This window comes from Notolepis coatsorum (assembly GCF_963971535.1).
Source record: "Notolepis coatsorum genome assembly, chromosome: 17".
Taxonomy (NCBI): domain Eukaryota; kingdom Metazoa; phylum Chordata; class Actinopteri; order Aulopiformes; family Paralepididae; genus Notolepis; species Notolepis coatsorum.
The window spans coordinates 45,263,349-45,279,744 of record NC_140181.1 but is presented as its reverse complement, the minus strand read 5'-3'; the positions used below and the strand labels follow the sequence as shown (position 1 = coordinate 45,279,744).

General features: G+C 44.5%; 1 protein-coding gene across 3 annotated transcripts in view; it reads right to left on the bottom strand.

Moving 5' to 3' along the window:
• mtor (mechanistic target of rapamycin kinase) overlaps positions 1-16,396 on the bottom strand; it is a 368,371-nt gene that overhangs the window by 69,998 nt on the left and 281,977 nt on the right. For all 3 annotated transcript variants that reach the window (XM_084334134.1, XM_084334136.1, XM_084334135.1), the window contains exons 35-37: positions 12,956-13,081; positions 5,586-5,717; positions 2,821-2,936 (exon numbers count right to left, since the gene is read on the bottom strand). In XM_084334134.1, coding sequence (XP_084190260.1) covers positions 2,821-2,936; positions 5,586-5,717; positions 12,956-13,081 — 374 coding nt within the window. The remainder of the gene's footprint in view (positions 1-2,820; positions 2,937-5,585; positions 5,718-12,955; positions 13,082-16,396) is intronic.

The following is a 16,396-nucleotide window of genomic DNA, read 5'->3' as shown; positions in this document are numbered from 1 at the left end:
GGTACGCCTAGACATTTCTCCACTAGGAAGCACTGAAATTACACTGAATTCTTCAGGGGAGATGGCGGAGACATACATATGATTGTTTGTGCGCGTGTGCGTGTGTGTGTGTGTGTGTGTGCGTGTGTGTGTGTGTGTGTGTGTGTGTGTGTGTGTGTGTGTGCATGTGAGGGAGCAGACCAGGTGTGCTCCATTCCACACCGCCGACCTGTGCTCACAAAAGTGTGTCAGCGCGTCTGGAGAAACACGGCGCTAACGGAGATTACACAGGTGTTTTCCCCTACGTGCATTCCTCAGGACCATAAGGATCCCCGTCTGGGAGATGCAAAAATCCTCTTTCCTGATGTCACGTTTGCTTCTGGGAATTATGAGGTGTGAGGGGTGTGCATGACCGCACGCGGGCAACTGTGTGTGTGTGTGTTTCACTGTACGCAGGAATGTGCTTGTGCAAAAACATTCGGCCCCGTTGCGTGAGGGATTTTCTCGCTTGTTTTGAGTTGTTTGGCTGGAGTGAGATACAGCAAGTCGTTTTTTTCTCCAGCTGTGCTAGTAGTAAACGCCAAAAAAAAAATGCTCAGCGAGATGGTTTCTATTTTTTTTTATCCTCTTCCCTACGGGGAGATGTCATTTGATGTTGGACCCATGACGGGGGGACAGCTTTGGGGATTCCACTGTAAATGTTTTTATGGGCCCGCAGAGCACGCAAACAACTTCCTCTGGCTTTGAAGTCTTCCAGAGCCTTTTATTTATTTATTTATTTTGAGGGGGGAACCTTTCCATCTTCTAATCCCCCAATCAACCTCTGAAAACATCAAAACATCAAACAGCGAAACAATGTTCGCTATTGATTATGGACTGTGGAGGAGAAAGGTCGGGGTGGGGTGAGTTTAAAGGGCGTTGCTTTGGCGGCCGTCACAAGGCCGAAAACTCTCTCCGCATCGCATCTCGCGGCGAGGTGATGATAGTGTTAACACTTTGAGTGCCACGGACGCGTTGTCGTTAGTTCATGCCGCCAGTTGAATGCACGCAACGCTATATAGCGTTTGTTTGTCGTATTTATTTTTATTAGCGATTTGAATTCATATTTCATCAATCGAGCCTCACGTTAGTGCTGCAGACTCTCTCTGAGCTCCATTGGGAAAATACCACCCCCTATCGTCTCTCCCTGTGTAACTGCACCCCATTGGATTAGACTGATGAAGGGGGGGGGCCAGTTTCCTCATTTAACTTTTCCGTCAAGCCAACTGAAGGATCCAAGTGATCGCCGAGCCGCAAAACAACATGGAATACATATTTACAGTACCCAACGCTGAATCAATAAACGCGATCGATATTTGGAATGGCGATCAGGAATTGGAATAATCTTTTTGGAGAACATCTGATCTGAGGTAAGCAATTTATTTTACCAGTCTTGGGGTAATCGGATCTGTTTTGACCTATATATCAGCGTGTGCCCTGTGTGTGTGTGTGGCTGTGTGTGTGCACGCTGATCAGGAAATGAGAATATATTTTTCAGATAGCTTATATAGCGTGCATAAGTACACATATACTATCGATAATCTAGCGTTTATTTGAAAACGATTGATAAATAGGCCGAAAAATTACTGAATTTGTGTATGCCAGAATATTCCAGTAAATGCCGTTTATCACGGAATCTATGTATTTTCCTGAAAAACTAGGGCTTTTCAAAATGCTATAAAACGGAAATGAGGGGCGCCCTCGTGGCGCATACCATAGTGCCTCGCGCACCTACGCGGCCGACCCGGGTTCGATCCCAGCACCCGACGTTATTTGTCGCATGTCCTCCCCACCTCTCCTCCCGTTCGCCCTCTCCTCTGTCGGTCCTGCATGACCAAGAAAAAGCTGTAAAAACGCTAAAATATAATAAGAAAAAAAGAAAAAAAACGGAAATGAACAGATTAAAAAACAATTCGTTTCGACAATGTTGACTGCAAACAAGTCATTGATAAACGACGGGCAGATTAGACACAGCCATAATTTAAGACAGAGATTATGCGTTCACAACGCTATCATTGAAGTGGGTGCTGGCATTCAACCACGTTTTACCATGTTAACAAGTGGCAACCAAAGTGTTAAGGTACCACGGTCGTGCTGGGACTGTGCTGGTCCTGATCAAGGAGCAACACCGCCCAGGCCAGGGGGGAGGTGCGTTGGCACAGGCACAGTGCTTGGGGGAGAGACACCTGGTCTACGTTACCTGTGGGCATTGTGCCAGGTTTGACTTGGCGGTAGGTAGATAAAGGTAAAGGTCCGGTTTTAACCGGGGAACGAGAAACAAAAGAACCTGAAAGAGCCAATGAGGGGAAACGAAAAGAAAACAAAGGCCTGGGCCTGATTGGCCCGCAAACTGTAATGGAAAAGGAGCAGAACAGTCTGTACATGACCCCTGGTGTTTACAGCGGCAGGACAGAGAATACATGAGGCGGCTATTTCCCCTCCACCGGCTTGTCATACCGTAGTTCCACCCTGCCGCCGGTCCAGGAGGCAGACTCGATGTGATGACAAGCTAAAATCAATGCCACCGAAGCAACTGCCATGTCAGAAATACACACCGGGGCTTTAGATGCGGTGGATTTAAAACGAACTAAGGGATTAACCTTAAAACCTTCCCTTTAAGTGCTTTGAAATCTGACAAAGAAAATCAGTGGCATGAAAGTCAGCTTGTCTACGCTCACAACTAAAAGAGGAACAATATGTTCCGTTTTCTTCCTCCTTCAAGGCATGCGGTTATAGAGATGAAACCTAAACATGTGTTTTTTGGATGGATGGCCTGGACTTGAAGGGTGGTGTGTGTCAGACCTGGCCATGAGTTTGTGGAGCTCCTGCTTGTGCTGCTGGTCCTCGCTGGCGATGGCGTGCTGGGCCTGCTGCTGCATACCCTGCACAAAGTGCTGCATGTGCTGGAAGGCATCAATCTGGAAGGGAGACAAGAGACGTGTTGGCTGGCGGTGTTTTGGATGGTAAAATGGACTGCATTTATATAGCGCTTTTTATCCAAATCGCTTTACAATCTATGCCTCACATCCACCCAGGCACGTTGGAAGGGGGGGGTGCGGCAGCAAAGAATACATATTTTTTTTAATTATATATATTTTTTTTTATGTTTTATTTTTTTATATTTATATATTTGTATATTATATACTGTAACTGTATAACTGTAACACTGTATATTATAAGTTCATCCTGCTCAAAGCACTTCACCATTTTAATATTGTGTGTATTGAGCTGTACTGTATTGTAGCCATTCTCCAATCTGTTAAATAAAGTTTTCATTCATTCATTACACTACTGTACGTACACAATCATACATGTAAAACCGACAAGATTGCAGCAGAGTCGATTTTCGAGTGATGACAGACTGTCACAGACTGATTGAATGACAGGTGAAACAACTAATTGTATTCACCTCCCGTCTCCCGCCCTTCCCACGCGCCACGAACCACTGAGCTACTGTGATACAGTGCTTGCGCAGTCAGTCGATTTTAGCTAGTAGTCAGACTTTGCTAGCACAGAATGTCTCACTCGCAGAAAAGAAAAATATCAGATTTCTTTTCGAAACGTCCCGCCGGTCCCAGTGACAGTCCCACTAAATCTGATAAACGTCAGAGAGAAACAGAGACGACAGGTTCAGCCTCAGCATCAGGTATTGAAGAGTTAACTGAGTCTGTTCCCCTATACCCCCCCTCGGGAGCCAGGGGCTTCCACTGAGGGGTGATGCAAATGGGGTGGGGTGTTATGGCAGCTGATGACGGAAAGAGTGCGCACCGAGTCTGATCCCGAGTTGAAAAATTGGCTCCAAAAGAGAGACAACTGGATGTCCAACAACATCCAAAATGAAATCTTACAGCTGTTTGCCCATGATATTCAGCGACAAATGAAAGGCAAAGCATCCAAAAGCCCATTCTTTGGCTTGAGCGCTGACGGAACCACTGATGTCACTGGAAAAGAACAATTCTCGTGTAATATACAGTTCGCCGATGACAACTTGGAAGCTCAGAACTTCTTTTGGGGTTTTTACAATGCCCGGCCCAGACACAACAGCCGAGACGCTGTTTTTGTGTATAAAATACATTATTTTACGCCTCAACCTGCCCATGGAGAGGCTGATAGGATACTGTTTTGACGGGGCCAGCAACAAGTCTGGGGGGTACAGGCTAGACTAAAGGAAATGTGTCCCGACTCTGTTTTTCTCCACTGCGCAAAAAAAATCTCAAAAGGCCGCACCCCCTACCGATTTAAAGTTCCAACGTGCCTGTTCACTCACACACAGACAGTGGAGGCGACCATGCAAAGTGCCAACCTGTTCATCGCGAGCAGTTAGGGGTTCAGTGTCTTGCTCAAGAGAGCACTTTGAGACGCTGCCGGGAGGAGCTGGAATCAAACCGGGAACATTCCAATTACCATGCGACTCTACCTCCTACCCCACTATTCTATATACTGTAGATAAGACACTAATATAAAATTCCTTTTATGCAGATTTTGGATCTTTAATTGCACAATTTGTCTGTCTGTCTGTCTGTCTGTCTGTCTGTCTGTCTGTCTGTCTGTCTGTCTGTCTGTCTGTCTGTCTGTCTGTCTGTCTGTCTGTCTGTCTGTCTGTCTGTCTGTCTGTCTGTCTGTCTGTCTGTCTGTCTGTCTGTCTGTCTGTCTGTCTGTCTGTCTGTCTGTCTGTCTGTGTGCGTGCGTGCGTGCGTGTATTAAGATTCCAGGCTGGTGAGCAGACCAGCAGCAACAGCAACAGCTCCATGCTCACACTTACGCCATCAGACACCTCCTTAATGAGGCCCTCACTGTGGGAGCCACAACCGCTGTACAACATGTGGTAAAGAGGTGTGTGTGTGTGTATGTGTGTGTGTGTGTGTGTGTGTGTATGTGTGTGTATGTGCGTGCGTGTGCGTGTGTGTGTGTGTGTGTGGTATACAGATCAGATCAATCTCCCTGCCGTTCTCATGGTGTGTGGTTGGAATCATGTGATTTATTACTTTTTTTTCACCCGGGTTGGCGGCTGCCCTCAAAGCAGGTGGGTGGAGCAGAGACCAGACATCGTCCTATTCCACCTCGATCAATGTCAGATTCACTGGGAGTTGTTTTTCCAACTCAGCGCCGCAAGGACGCACCCGACACGAGAATCGAACGTCCCGCAAATTGCACAGGACTGGAGTGCATTAGTTCAGCTTGATGATGGATGTAACTAGTCACCTTAAGATAATAACAGTCACCATGGGGTGGATGGTTTTACAGAAGCGCCTTACTGTACCGCCAATGCATACATTTTCAGTATGGATGGGCCCTGTGGGAATTTAACCTCTAACCCTGGCAGTGTTACCCACTGTGCTATATATACAAAAAATGTATAAATAAAAACCATACAAAAACATCCACCTATTGACCGACTCTTTTCGACCCTCACAACTGTTGCTTTCCTCGATCAAGCTAAGCTCCCCCCCCCTCCCCCGGCTTTTTCTTAGTCCTCCAATCGCAACCACTGCTTTCCTGGATAGAGCTGCGAGAGGGCGGAGCTTGGGACGGGTCGTCAGACAACGCGACATCCTGTTCCTTCCTACCTTGCGAGCGCTCTTCCACATGTACTTCATGTAGGCATAGGTGACCTGGGGGTGGACGGTGGGCAGCGGGTGGTCCAGCTGCTTGGAGGGATCCACCCCCAGGAGGAGAACCAGGGTCTTGTGGGCCAGCGCCTGGAGGGAGGAACGGAAGGAGGAAGGGAGGGAGGGTGGGAGGGAAGAATGGAAGGATGGGAGAATGAGGGGCAGAGAAGGAGGACAACGTATCACAAGAGTTCAAAGGTTCAGAAGGTGTTGAATCCAAAGCCCCCCCCCCTGATGAGCCATCCAGACCCTGATAACACTTATATTTATAACAATGATGCCTCACTATTGACATTGTGTACGTTTTGAAATGACTGAGCCTTTGATACAATGACTTTCCAGCCTGTGAGTTTTACATGCATGTTGAGGCTGTATAAGATCTTCACATTGGTCTAAAAGGTCTTTACATTGGTCACCAGGATTCGACAATTCACACTATTTAGAAAATCACTAAGGAGGAGTACATGTGCAACTTGATATGAGGTTGGGATGGCAAAATGATTACTTATTCTACAGAACTTCTTACTGTTGGGTGGGAAACCAGTTACATTTCCCAATTGGCAAAGACAACGTATTCACAAACGATCTGACATATACAGTGAATACAGTCTTAGAGCCTTTCAAGAGCTCAAACAAATCTATAATGTCCCTAGTACATCCTTCTTTTTTTATTTACAGTTGCGCACTGCAATGCGCACTTATGGTGTCCCATGGAATCAACCTTTACCAGTTCATCCTTTAATGCTTATAGTGAGTGGCATAAATGTTAAAAGTGGTTTTGTTTCTGGGTTATATAATAAAATACAAGGAAAACTAAACAGAAATACAGGTAATACTGTCTGGAACATAGATTTAAAGGATTACAATGGCTGCATAAATTGGTAGAATGTATGGGATAATATTCCATTAACCTCTCGTAATTATAATAATCAATTAACTCATTACAAATTGATATAGATTTGATCTGTCACCCAGGAAACTCTGTCAAATCAAGATTTTACAAAGTCCCCTATGTTCTCTATGTCCGCAAAAAGTCATAGGAACATATATACATATGATGTCTCATGGTTTGAGTGTCTGTGTAAAAGAAATATGTGATAGTGCTTGTATTTCTGATCATATGCCTGTTTTATTTTCTGCTGTTATCCCATGCTCTGTAGTTGCTATTCGTCCTCCTGCACACCGTTTGTGCTATAAACACAGACACTGCGCTGAATTTCCATACAGCTTTTAATGACTTTGTGCTTTCTAGTGTGGATGGGTTTAATGCCCTTAATGTAGAGGAGCTTGTTGCACTTTTTAACTCCACTTGCACCAGCATCCTAGACTCTATCGCCCCATTGAGGAGCAAACACCCCAGGGCTCCTTCGGAACCATGGATAAATAACGCTATCTGTGTGCTCAGACGCTCATGCAGGCGCGCTGAAAGAAAGTGGAAGAAGGATAAGTTGCATGTCTCGTTTGGGATTCTAAAGGACTGTCTAATGGAGTATCAGAGAGCCATGAAGGCTGCTAAAACTGAGTATATCTCCAATCTTATTTCTAAGAATATTAGCAAACCCAGGGTTCTATTTAATACTCTTGACTCTCTTGTAAACCCTCGTGATACTGCCCCTGTTGTACCATCGCCTGCTCTCTGTAATGATTTTTTCAATTTCTTTGTTGACAAAATCTCGTCTCTTCGGTCTGCACCCCCTCTTGCTGCCCTTGACCCCTCGGTTCCACCTGTGTGCCCAGCTGCTTTTGAGGAGTTTAAACCCATAACCTTGTCCTCACTGTCCGATGTTGTTCGTGAGTTGCGGCCCACTAACTGCCTCTCTGACAGTGTTCCCTCTCGCCTTTTAAAAGAGGTTTTTGATTCAGTTGGCTCTTTTATTCTTGTTTTGGTGCATGCTTGTTTTAGTTCAGGAATTTTTCCAACTTCTTTTAAACACGCTATAGTGCAGCCACTAATCAAAAAAACTAATTTGGACCCTTCTGTTCTCTCAAATTTAGGCCCATCTCGAAACTGCCTTTTCTGTCCAAAGTGCTGGAGAAGGTCATCTCCATCCAGCTGCAATCTTTTTTTTTTAGAGACAAACAACATCTATGAGAAGTTTCAGTCGGGTTTTAGACCTCGTCATAGTACTGAGACTGCTCTTTAAAAAAAAATCAATTACCTTATTTTAACTGTGGACTCTGGGTGTGATGCTATTATGGTAACACTGGATTTGACCGCTGCCTTTGATACGGTGGATCATAAGACCCTTTTATCCCCCCTAGAACAGTGTGTTGGTATCAGAGGTGCTGCCCTTATGTTAATTCAGTCGTACCTGAGTTTCTCAGTCCATCTGGGTGAATTCTCCTCAAATGTGGCCCCTCTTTCCTGTGGTGTTCCCCAAGGTTCCATCCTGGGTCCCTTGTTATTTTCTTTATACATGCTGCCCTTAGGTTCTATTCTACGCAAACATAATGTCTCCTTTCACTGCTATGCGGACAATGTCCAAATTTACCTTCCTCTGAAAGTAGAGTGCAATGTCTGTCTTGAACCTCTGCTGGCCGCTCTTGCCGACATTAAGATTTGGATGGATCTAAACGTAGTAAATCTTAATGACGGCAAGACAGAGGTAATTGTGTTTGGGCATCTGGACCGCTTGGGAAACTCGGCTGGTGTTTTAGGGCCCCTCGATGCCAAAAAACTAAATTTTATAAAAAGCCTTGGTGTCACTTTTGACAGTGATCTGAAACTTGACAAACAGATTGGGTCTGTGGTTAAAGGCTCCTTTTTCAAATTAGGCTCCTGGCAAAGGTAAAGCCCTACCTCTCTCCCAAAGACCTGGAGAGGGTCATCCATGCTTTCATATCGTCAAGGCTGGACTACTGTAATGCCCTGTATGTGGGTCTCGACCAGCTCTCCCTACGACGCCTGCAGCTAGTGCAGAACGCTGCTGCGCGCCTCTTGAATGGCACAAAGAGGCGTGAGCACATCAGACCAGTAATAGCTTCTCTGCACTGGCTCCCTGTTCGCTTTAAAATTGCAATGTTTGTGTTTAAAGCTTTAAATGGTCTGGCCCCTCAGTACCTAGCTGAACTTCTCCATGCTTGCACCCCAGCTAGAGCACTGAGGTCATCATTTGCAGTGGCTGCGCCTAAATTGTGGAACAGTCTTCCAGTACAAATTAGGTCTGCTAAGACCCTAGAGAATTTTAAGGCTCAGCTAAAGACTCACCTATTTTCTTTGGCGTTTTGAGGCTTAGTAAGCCATACATCCCCGGTCGTGTCGTGATTGTTTTAATGTATTGCAGCTTCTGATTTTGTGTATACTGTATTTTGTATTTCTCAGTTTTTATATTGTATTTTTTAGTATTTCTCTGTTTTTATATTGTGAAGCACTTTGGTGCAACTTCGGTTGGTTTTAAATGTGCTATATAAATAAAGTTGACCTTGACCTTGATGTGGGAATGTCCAGGAGTACTAGCTTTTTGGGCCAAGGTTGCATTATTTCTCACTGATATAACGGAGATAAACATACCTTGTTTGCCACACATTTTATTATTAAATGACGATTCATCGCTAAGATTAAAAAGAGAGTGTTTCTGGCCGGTTTAACGGCAGCAAAGAAAATGCTCGTAATGAGATGGAAACCACCTCATAGTCTCAATATTTACCGTTGGAAGCGGTCTTTCTACGAAGTCTTAAGATTTGAGGCATCCAGTGCTAGAGCACAGGGTGCAAGGACAGAATCGGTTCAAATATTACTTACTGCGGCCCAGAAGGTAAAATCAGTACTCCACTAGGTTGGGCACTTGTACTTTGACAACATCTGTTGTTGTATCTTTTGTTGTTTTTCCCTATTACTTTGTAACAGGATTAGAACTGAACTGAAGACTTAAAGAAAACTGTATTGTACAGGGCAATGTCCTACTGGAATAGACTTCCACAGTATTTGGTTTCAATTACAAGTAAGGTGGGTTTCAAGAGGAGACTAAGAGGGGCTGTAATGCAGAAAGAGATTGATTTTGGTTGGGTCTAATCTGTGTCTAATGAATGGGTTCTTGTGTTGGGTTATGTGTTGATTTGGAATGTCTTTGTCTAGTGGTTATGAGGAGTATTAGTGTATGGAATGTCGTGCTGTTTTTGAGCACGTTTTCGTTTTTTCTGAGATGACTCCGTTTGTTGTTTTATTGATATTTGTTTTATTGATATTTGATTTGTTCTATACGTTTGTATATTTGTTATTGTTCTATATTAGAAGATTTTGCATACATATTTGTTTGTATGTCTGATTTTGATTGGTTTAATGTTCTATAATTGTTTGTATATTTTATTGGTGTTTTATTGATATTTGTTTTGTTTTTATGTTTTATTGATTATTCTTGTTTAATTTGTATATGTTTGTATGCAGACCCCAGGAAGAATAGTCGCTGCTGAGGCAGTGACTAATGGGGATCTGAAATAAAGAAATAAAGAGGGTATCTAACAAACACAATTATGATTTACTTTGGTTTTTCATTTCATTGCATTTAAAAAGAAAAAAAGAAAGAAAAAATGGAAATTGTATTCTATACATATATACATCATGGTTTCTTCCTTTCCTAAAAATGTCTATGCGAACCCGGGGGGCTGGGAGGGGGGATAAGAAGCGACCTGGGCTGTCTTGCAGCCACAGGACCGCCAGATCAGAGGAAGAGACTGTCACAACTGCCAGCAGGCAGGCTACACAGTACATTACTATACTGACGGACAATCTATATACTGAAAAGACACTTTTTTTTATATGCCACTGTGGGAATTTGTATGAACTGCTGATGTAAATGTCTCTTTCCTCTGAACTTGTTTAAAAAAAATGTTTAAAGATAAAATAAAAAGTTGGTCACAAAAAAAAATAACACTAGGGGTGGGAATCACCAGAGGCCCCACGATTATTATCTAGACTCACAATATTGTAATAACGCAATATTGTGATTTATTACCTTTTTTCAACTACAAATTATGTCCCCAACGGAACATTTTGTAAACATCTAATAAGAATATATATACATCATCTGTTTTATCTAATAAAATAATGTTTTCACTTCACTGAAATTTGTATTGCAACTCAATGGTATATATGGTTATAAATATTGCGATATATCGTTGTGCCGATTTAAAATTGTATGTTATGTCGAAAAACGTAATCAACCCACCTGTAATGATTATAAACCGTCAAATAAAGCATCTGAATTTGATGTCACACTTATGATGGAAACAAGCGTTACAAATGTACTTTCCGTGTCCCACTCTGGAGGCGGGATTTAAGGCCAGATTTTCCATGCCAGCCTCCGCCGGCCTGTCTGAACCACTCAGTAAATAAAGACCTTGATTACTGCACTACTGTGGTGATAGTGCACGTGTATGTGAGAGAGAGAGAGGGGGGGGGGGGGGGGCGTGTGAAACCCAAACCGCGGACCCCCGAAGTGGAAAGGTGTCTTTAAAACAGTGGGACCATTCTTCCCCAAATTCCTCCACTTAGCCTCTTCCCCTCTTTAATCACGTTCCACCGCGTTTGATGTCGGCTGCAGCCGAGAGACCACAAGAACCTCTTTTCTCAATGACATCATACTGTACATCCGGTTACCTTTTATTACTATTTTCTTTTTCCTTGCATGTGCGTGTGCTCGTGTGTGGGGGGCGGGTAAGAGACTTTAGTCGACTGCCGGCGATCTCCTCCAATCACTAAGAATAACAGCGGGATAGAGGAGGGAGATCTGTGACATATTTCCCCCGGAGCAGCTACCGGGGTTGGGTTTCTAAACAGCGTGATTGCGAGGGCCGCGCCGCATTCATCAGCGCTAATTCTACGATGGGTGAAATATAAGTGGAATTTCACAGACACAGTTCACTCCCCCTCCTCCCCAAAAACCCCCCGGTCCTGATTTCTCATTCCCGTGTTTGACAGGAGGGATTCCGTCGACCCGAGCTTCCTTGCGCCCAAGCGCCATGTGAACATCACACTAGTGGTGAAATGACGACGTCTGGCAGGAAAGCAGCACGAAGGCAACAGAGGAGAACTTTGGGTTGAAAAGAAGTCACATTATATAAAACCCTCCGCTTTTCACACTGAGGCAAAGTGCAGCTGTGGCAGGAAAAAACACATTACAGTCCTCAAGTCACTCCAGTGAGATTATCCATCACCGTGCTGAACGGAACCACCTCTCTGAGCCGGAAAAAACCTCACTGGTCAACTCCTCGCCACGGGAGAGCACGGACCGCAAATTAATCATCTACATGCTTGTTGGATCATTTATAAACCAAAATCCTTTTAATTAGCATTAGCCTATTCTGAGCGTGTGCTTTAATCAGTCTGGTGTCGCAGGGCTCGTGCCTTCGGGGTAATTGGATTGGTTTCACTGTACTACACAAGATTAATTTATCCCACAAAAGCAGCAGGACTGGAATAGTAATTTGACCTGAGACTGCATTACGCCGAAGCCCGCGTGAGGTGAAGCGTGTGGGGATAGGGAGCTGATAGGGGCGTAAAGCGATATGAACGCATCGATAGGATGGTGGGAATAGAAGGAAATCAAATCCAATTTGAGTTGAACCGTGGGAACAATATGAGTTCTATGGAAGCGTTGAAATGTTGACCGTAAAAAACTGGAATCAAACCAAATAATTCAATAAGAATTGAATAATTGCTTTGATGCTTCGAAACATTGTCATTGTTGGCATCAATACGCACCAAAGCGTCGAGTCTGCCGGAAATACAAAATATGAAGAAGAAGAAGAAGTAGAAGAAGAAGAAGAAGAATTTCACTGGAAGCACTAAACTGTTGAGATTTCTTCTAAAACTGGAAGTGCAGTCTTTAGCTCAGTTTCACTGTACAGTGTTAATTCTCAATTATTTGCTGGTATATATATATTTGTACAATTAAGTGCTGAATATGTATTTTTCCCCTATATTAATATCAATATTATATCAAAAGAACATGAAGGAAAAATGTACGTCAACGACTCCAAGTTGTAAAGGTTCCACAGCCTAACGTTTCTATTTCTCGCAATAAAGGATTTTAATGTTTTGCAAGATTGATTTTGAAATCTTTATTTCGAACATGTAAATAAATACAAACAATATAAAATCAAAAAAAATCATTGATTTCAAGAAATTAAATGGAAAGAATAATAATAATAAATAAACAAAAGCAAAACAGAACTCAATTTACATGTTCGAAAAAGGAGTAGGAATGAATTTGATTAATCAGTCAATTATTCAATACTTGAGTCATTAGTGACAACAACTCGAATTAACAACTAACGCCCCTAATCCGTTGAATCATTACAACGCTCTGTGGGACTTGTAGTGTACTGACCAGGCGTCCACTCTTGCCACAGAGGCTGGCGTACTTCAGCCAGGTCCGCATGTCCTCGTGTGGGTTGATGACCAGGGAGCGGACCATCAGGATCTTCTGCCAGTCCTCCACGATGCGCTGGCAACCCTGGAGACACACACACAACTATCATCTCACAGTCTCACACACATATCTTTATAACCCTGGAGACACACACACAACTATCATCTCACACACATATCTTTATAACCCTGGAGACACACACACAACTATCATCTCACACACATATCGTTATAACCCTGGATGGAGACACACACACAACTATCATCTCACAGTCTCACACACATATCTTTATAACCCTGGAGACACACACACAACTATCATCTCACACACATATCGTTATAACCCTAGAGACACACACACAACTATCATCTCACACACATATCTTTATAACCCTGGAGACACACAAGTTCAAGTTCTTTAATAGTTGTCATACAGAAGTACAGAATACTTTCATACAAAATGCTTCTTACTGTTACGCTCCAGAGACTGTGCTAGACAAGATAGTATCAAATAACATAATAACATAATATAGCATGAATTTAGAAGAAGAAAATGAGGTCACAGTTGTTCGGTATAGACATATGTACAATGTTCTGAGTTACCATATAATATACAATACACAACTATGCAGTGTACTAATGTACAGTACTATCTAGTGCAAAGCAGAAATGGGATGAGGTACAATTTTAGGTACAATTTACAGTAAGGTGTACGAGTTGTAGTGCAATCCTTCATCCATAAATATAAAGTGTGGGGAGTGGGTGCTACAGTGTGTTTGTTTAAAGTGGGTGTGTGCTATAAAGTGTGTGTAGTGGGTGCTACAGTGTGTTTGTTTAAAGTGAGTGTGTGCGTGTGGATGTGTGTGCTATGTGTGTTTGGTGGTTGTTGTTGTGTAGTGTTCATTCATTGTTCGTTTAGCAGCCTGATGGCCTGGGGATAGAAGCTACTTCTGAGTCTTTCTGTGCTCGCCTTGAGACTCCTGTATCGCTTGCCTGACGGCAGCAGTTCAAAGAGGCAGTTGTTCGGGTGGCTCGAGTCCTTAATAATTCTCTTAGCCTTCCCCTTGCAACGCTTGTAGTAAATGTTCTGGAGGGTGGGGAGCCCCCCTCCAATTGTGCGTTCGGCTGAACGTGTCACTCTTTGTAGTCTGCTTTGGTCTTTTGCAGTGCTATTCCCAAACCAGGAGGTGATGTTGCCGGTCAAGATGCTCTCTATTGTACATGAGTAGAAGTTCTTAAGGATCTTCTGGCTGACTTGGAACTTCCTTAGGCGCCTGAGGAAGTAGAGGCGTTGTCGTGCCTTCTTCACCACACTGTTAATGTGTATGGTCCATTTCAAGTCCTCGGATATGTGGGCTCCGAGGTACTTGAAGCTGTTGACTCTCTCAACCGGTGCCCCGTCGATGCTGAGGGGGCTGTAGTCCTTGACCCCCGACCTCCTGAAGTCCACAATCATCTCCTTTGTTTTGCTGACGTTCAGGGAGAGGCTGTTTTCCTGGCACCATCCCGCCAGGACCTTGACCTCTTCCAGGTAGGCCCTCTCGTCGTTGGCAGAGATCAGGCCCACCACCACTGTGTCGTCAGCAAATTTGACGATTGTATTGCTACTCCGCTGAGCCACACAGTCGTGTGTGTACAGGGAGTAGAGGAGGGGACTCAGAACACAGCCCTGGGGGGCCCCTATGTTGAGGGTGATGGATGAGGAGGTGCAGTTGCCTGCTCTCACCACCTGGGGTCTGCCAGTCAGGAAGTCCAAGACCCACTGGCAGAGGTCATAGCCCAAGCCCAGGTCCCTGAGCTTGGCTATGAGTATGGAGGGGACTATGGTATTGAATGCCGAGCTGTAGTCGATGAATAGCATTCTCACATAGTTCCCCTGCCTCTTGTCCAGGTGTGATGCTGCTGTGTGCAGCACATGGGATATGGCGTCCTCCGTGGACCTGTTGGGGCGGTATGCAAATTGCAGGGGGTCCATGTTGATGGGGAGGGAGGAGCAGATGTAGCCCTTTACTAGCTTCTCAAAGCACTTCATGGCTATGGAGGTGAGAGCTACAGGGCGGTAGTCGTTGAGGCAAGCAGGCTTGGATTTTTTGGGTACAGGGATAATAGTGGACTTCTTCAGGCAGGTGGGGATGACAGCCTGTTCTAAGGACAGGTTAAATATGTCAGTGAATACTGGGGCCAGTTGGTCGGCACAGACTTTTAGGACGCGGCCGGGGATGCCGTCCGGACCTGCTGCCTTCCTGATATTCACTTTTTTAAAGGTCCGCCTCACCTCATGCTCTGTTACCCTGAACACTGCGCCTCCATCAGCAGCCGACCCCCCCCCCCCCATTGCCGAGGCTTGTGAGCTGGTGTTGTTATTACCAGCATCAAACCTCGCATAGAAGGTATTGAGGTCGTTTGCTAAGGAGATGTCACTGTTCAGTTTGAGGGAGGCGCCTTTGTAGTCTGTCATCGTTTTGAGCCCCTGCCACATAGCTCTAGAGTCAGCTTGTTCAAACTGGAGTTCAATTTTATCCCTGTAGCGCCGTTTGGCCTCTGACACTGTCCTCCTTACGTTGTGTTGCGCCACCTTGTGGTCGTTCATGTTGCCTGCCACTAGGCCGTCATTGTATGCTTTGGTGCGCTCTCTCAGAGCTTCACGGACGGATTTGTCTACCCAGGGTTTTTGATTTGGGTAAACTTTCATTTTGGTAGTGGGGATTGTTTCTTTCACCCTAGTACAGACATAGTCCAGCACTGTCTCCGTGTAGGCATTAATGTTATCTGTGTCGCGGAATACAATCCAGTCTGTGTTGTGAAACACTGACCGGATCGTATCCTCTGACGTCACATCCCATTTCTGCACCTCTCGCGAGACTACGGGAGTACTTTTAATTCTTTGTCTGTACTTTGGTGTAAGGAAAATGGATGCGTGATCTGACTTGCCAAAGCCACTATCAGAATGAGCCTTGTAGCCACCTTTAAATTGCGTGTAACAGTGATCTAGGATGTTACCGCCTCTGGTGTTGCAAGTCACATGCTGGTAGAAATCAGGCAATACCTTTCTCAGATTGGCGCTATTGAAATCTCCCAGTACTAAAATGGCGGCGTTAACGTTCGTCGCTTGTATATTGTTTACCTCGTCGTGTAGTCTGGAGAGCGCGGCGTTGTTGTTGGCTTGCGGTGGAATATACACTCCGACCAGGATGATCGCCGTTAACTCCCTCGGGAGGAAGAAAGGACGACACTTGATGGTTATATATTCCAGTTCTGGGGAGCAGTGATTGGATAATTCCTTCACATTCGTTGGATCACTCCAATTTTTGTTAAACATGAAGGCAATACCTCCACCACGTTGTTTACCGGACTCTGATTGTGTCCGATCCTTCCTATGGATAAAGAAGTGATCCGCTGG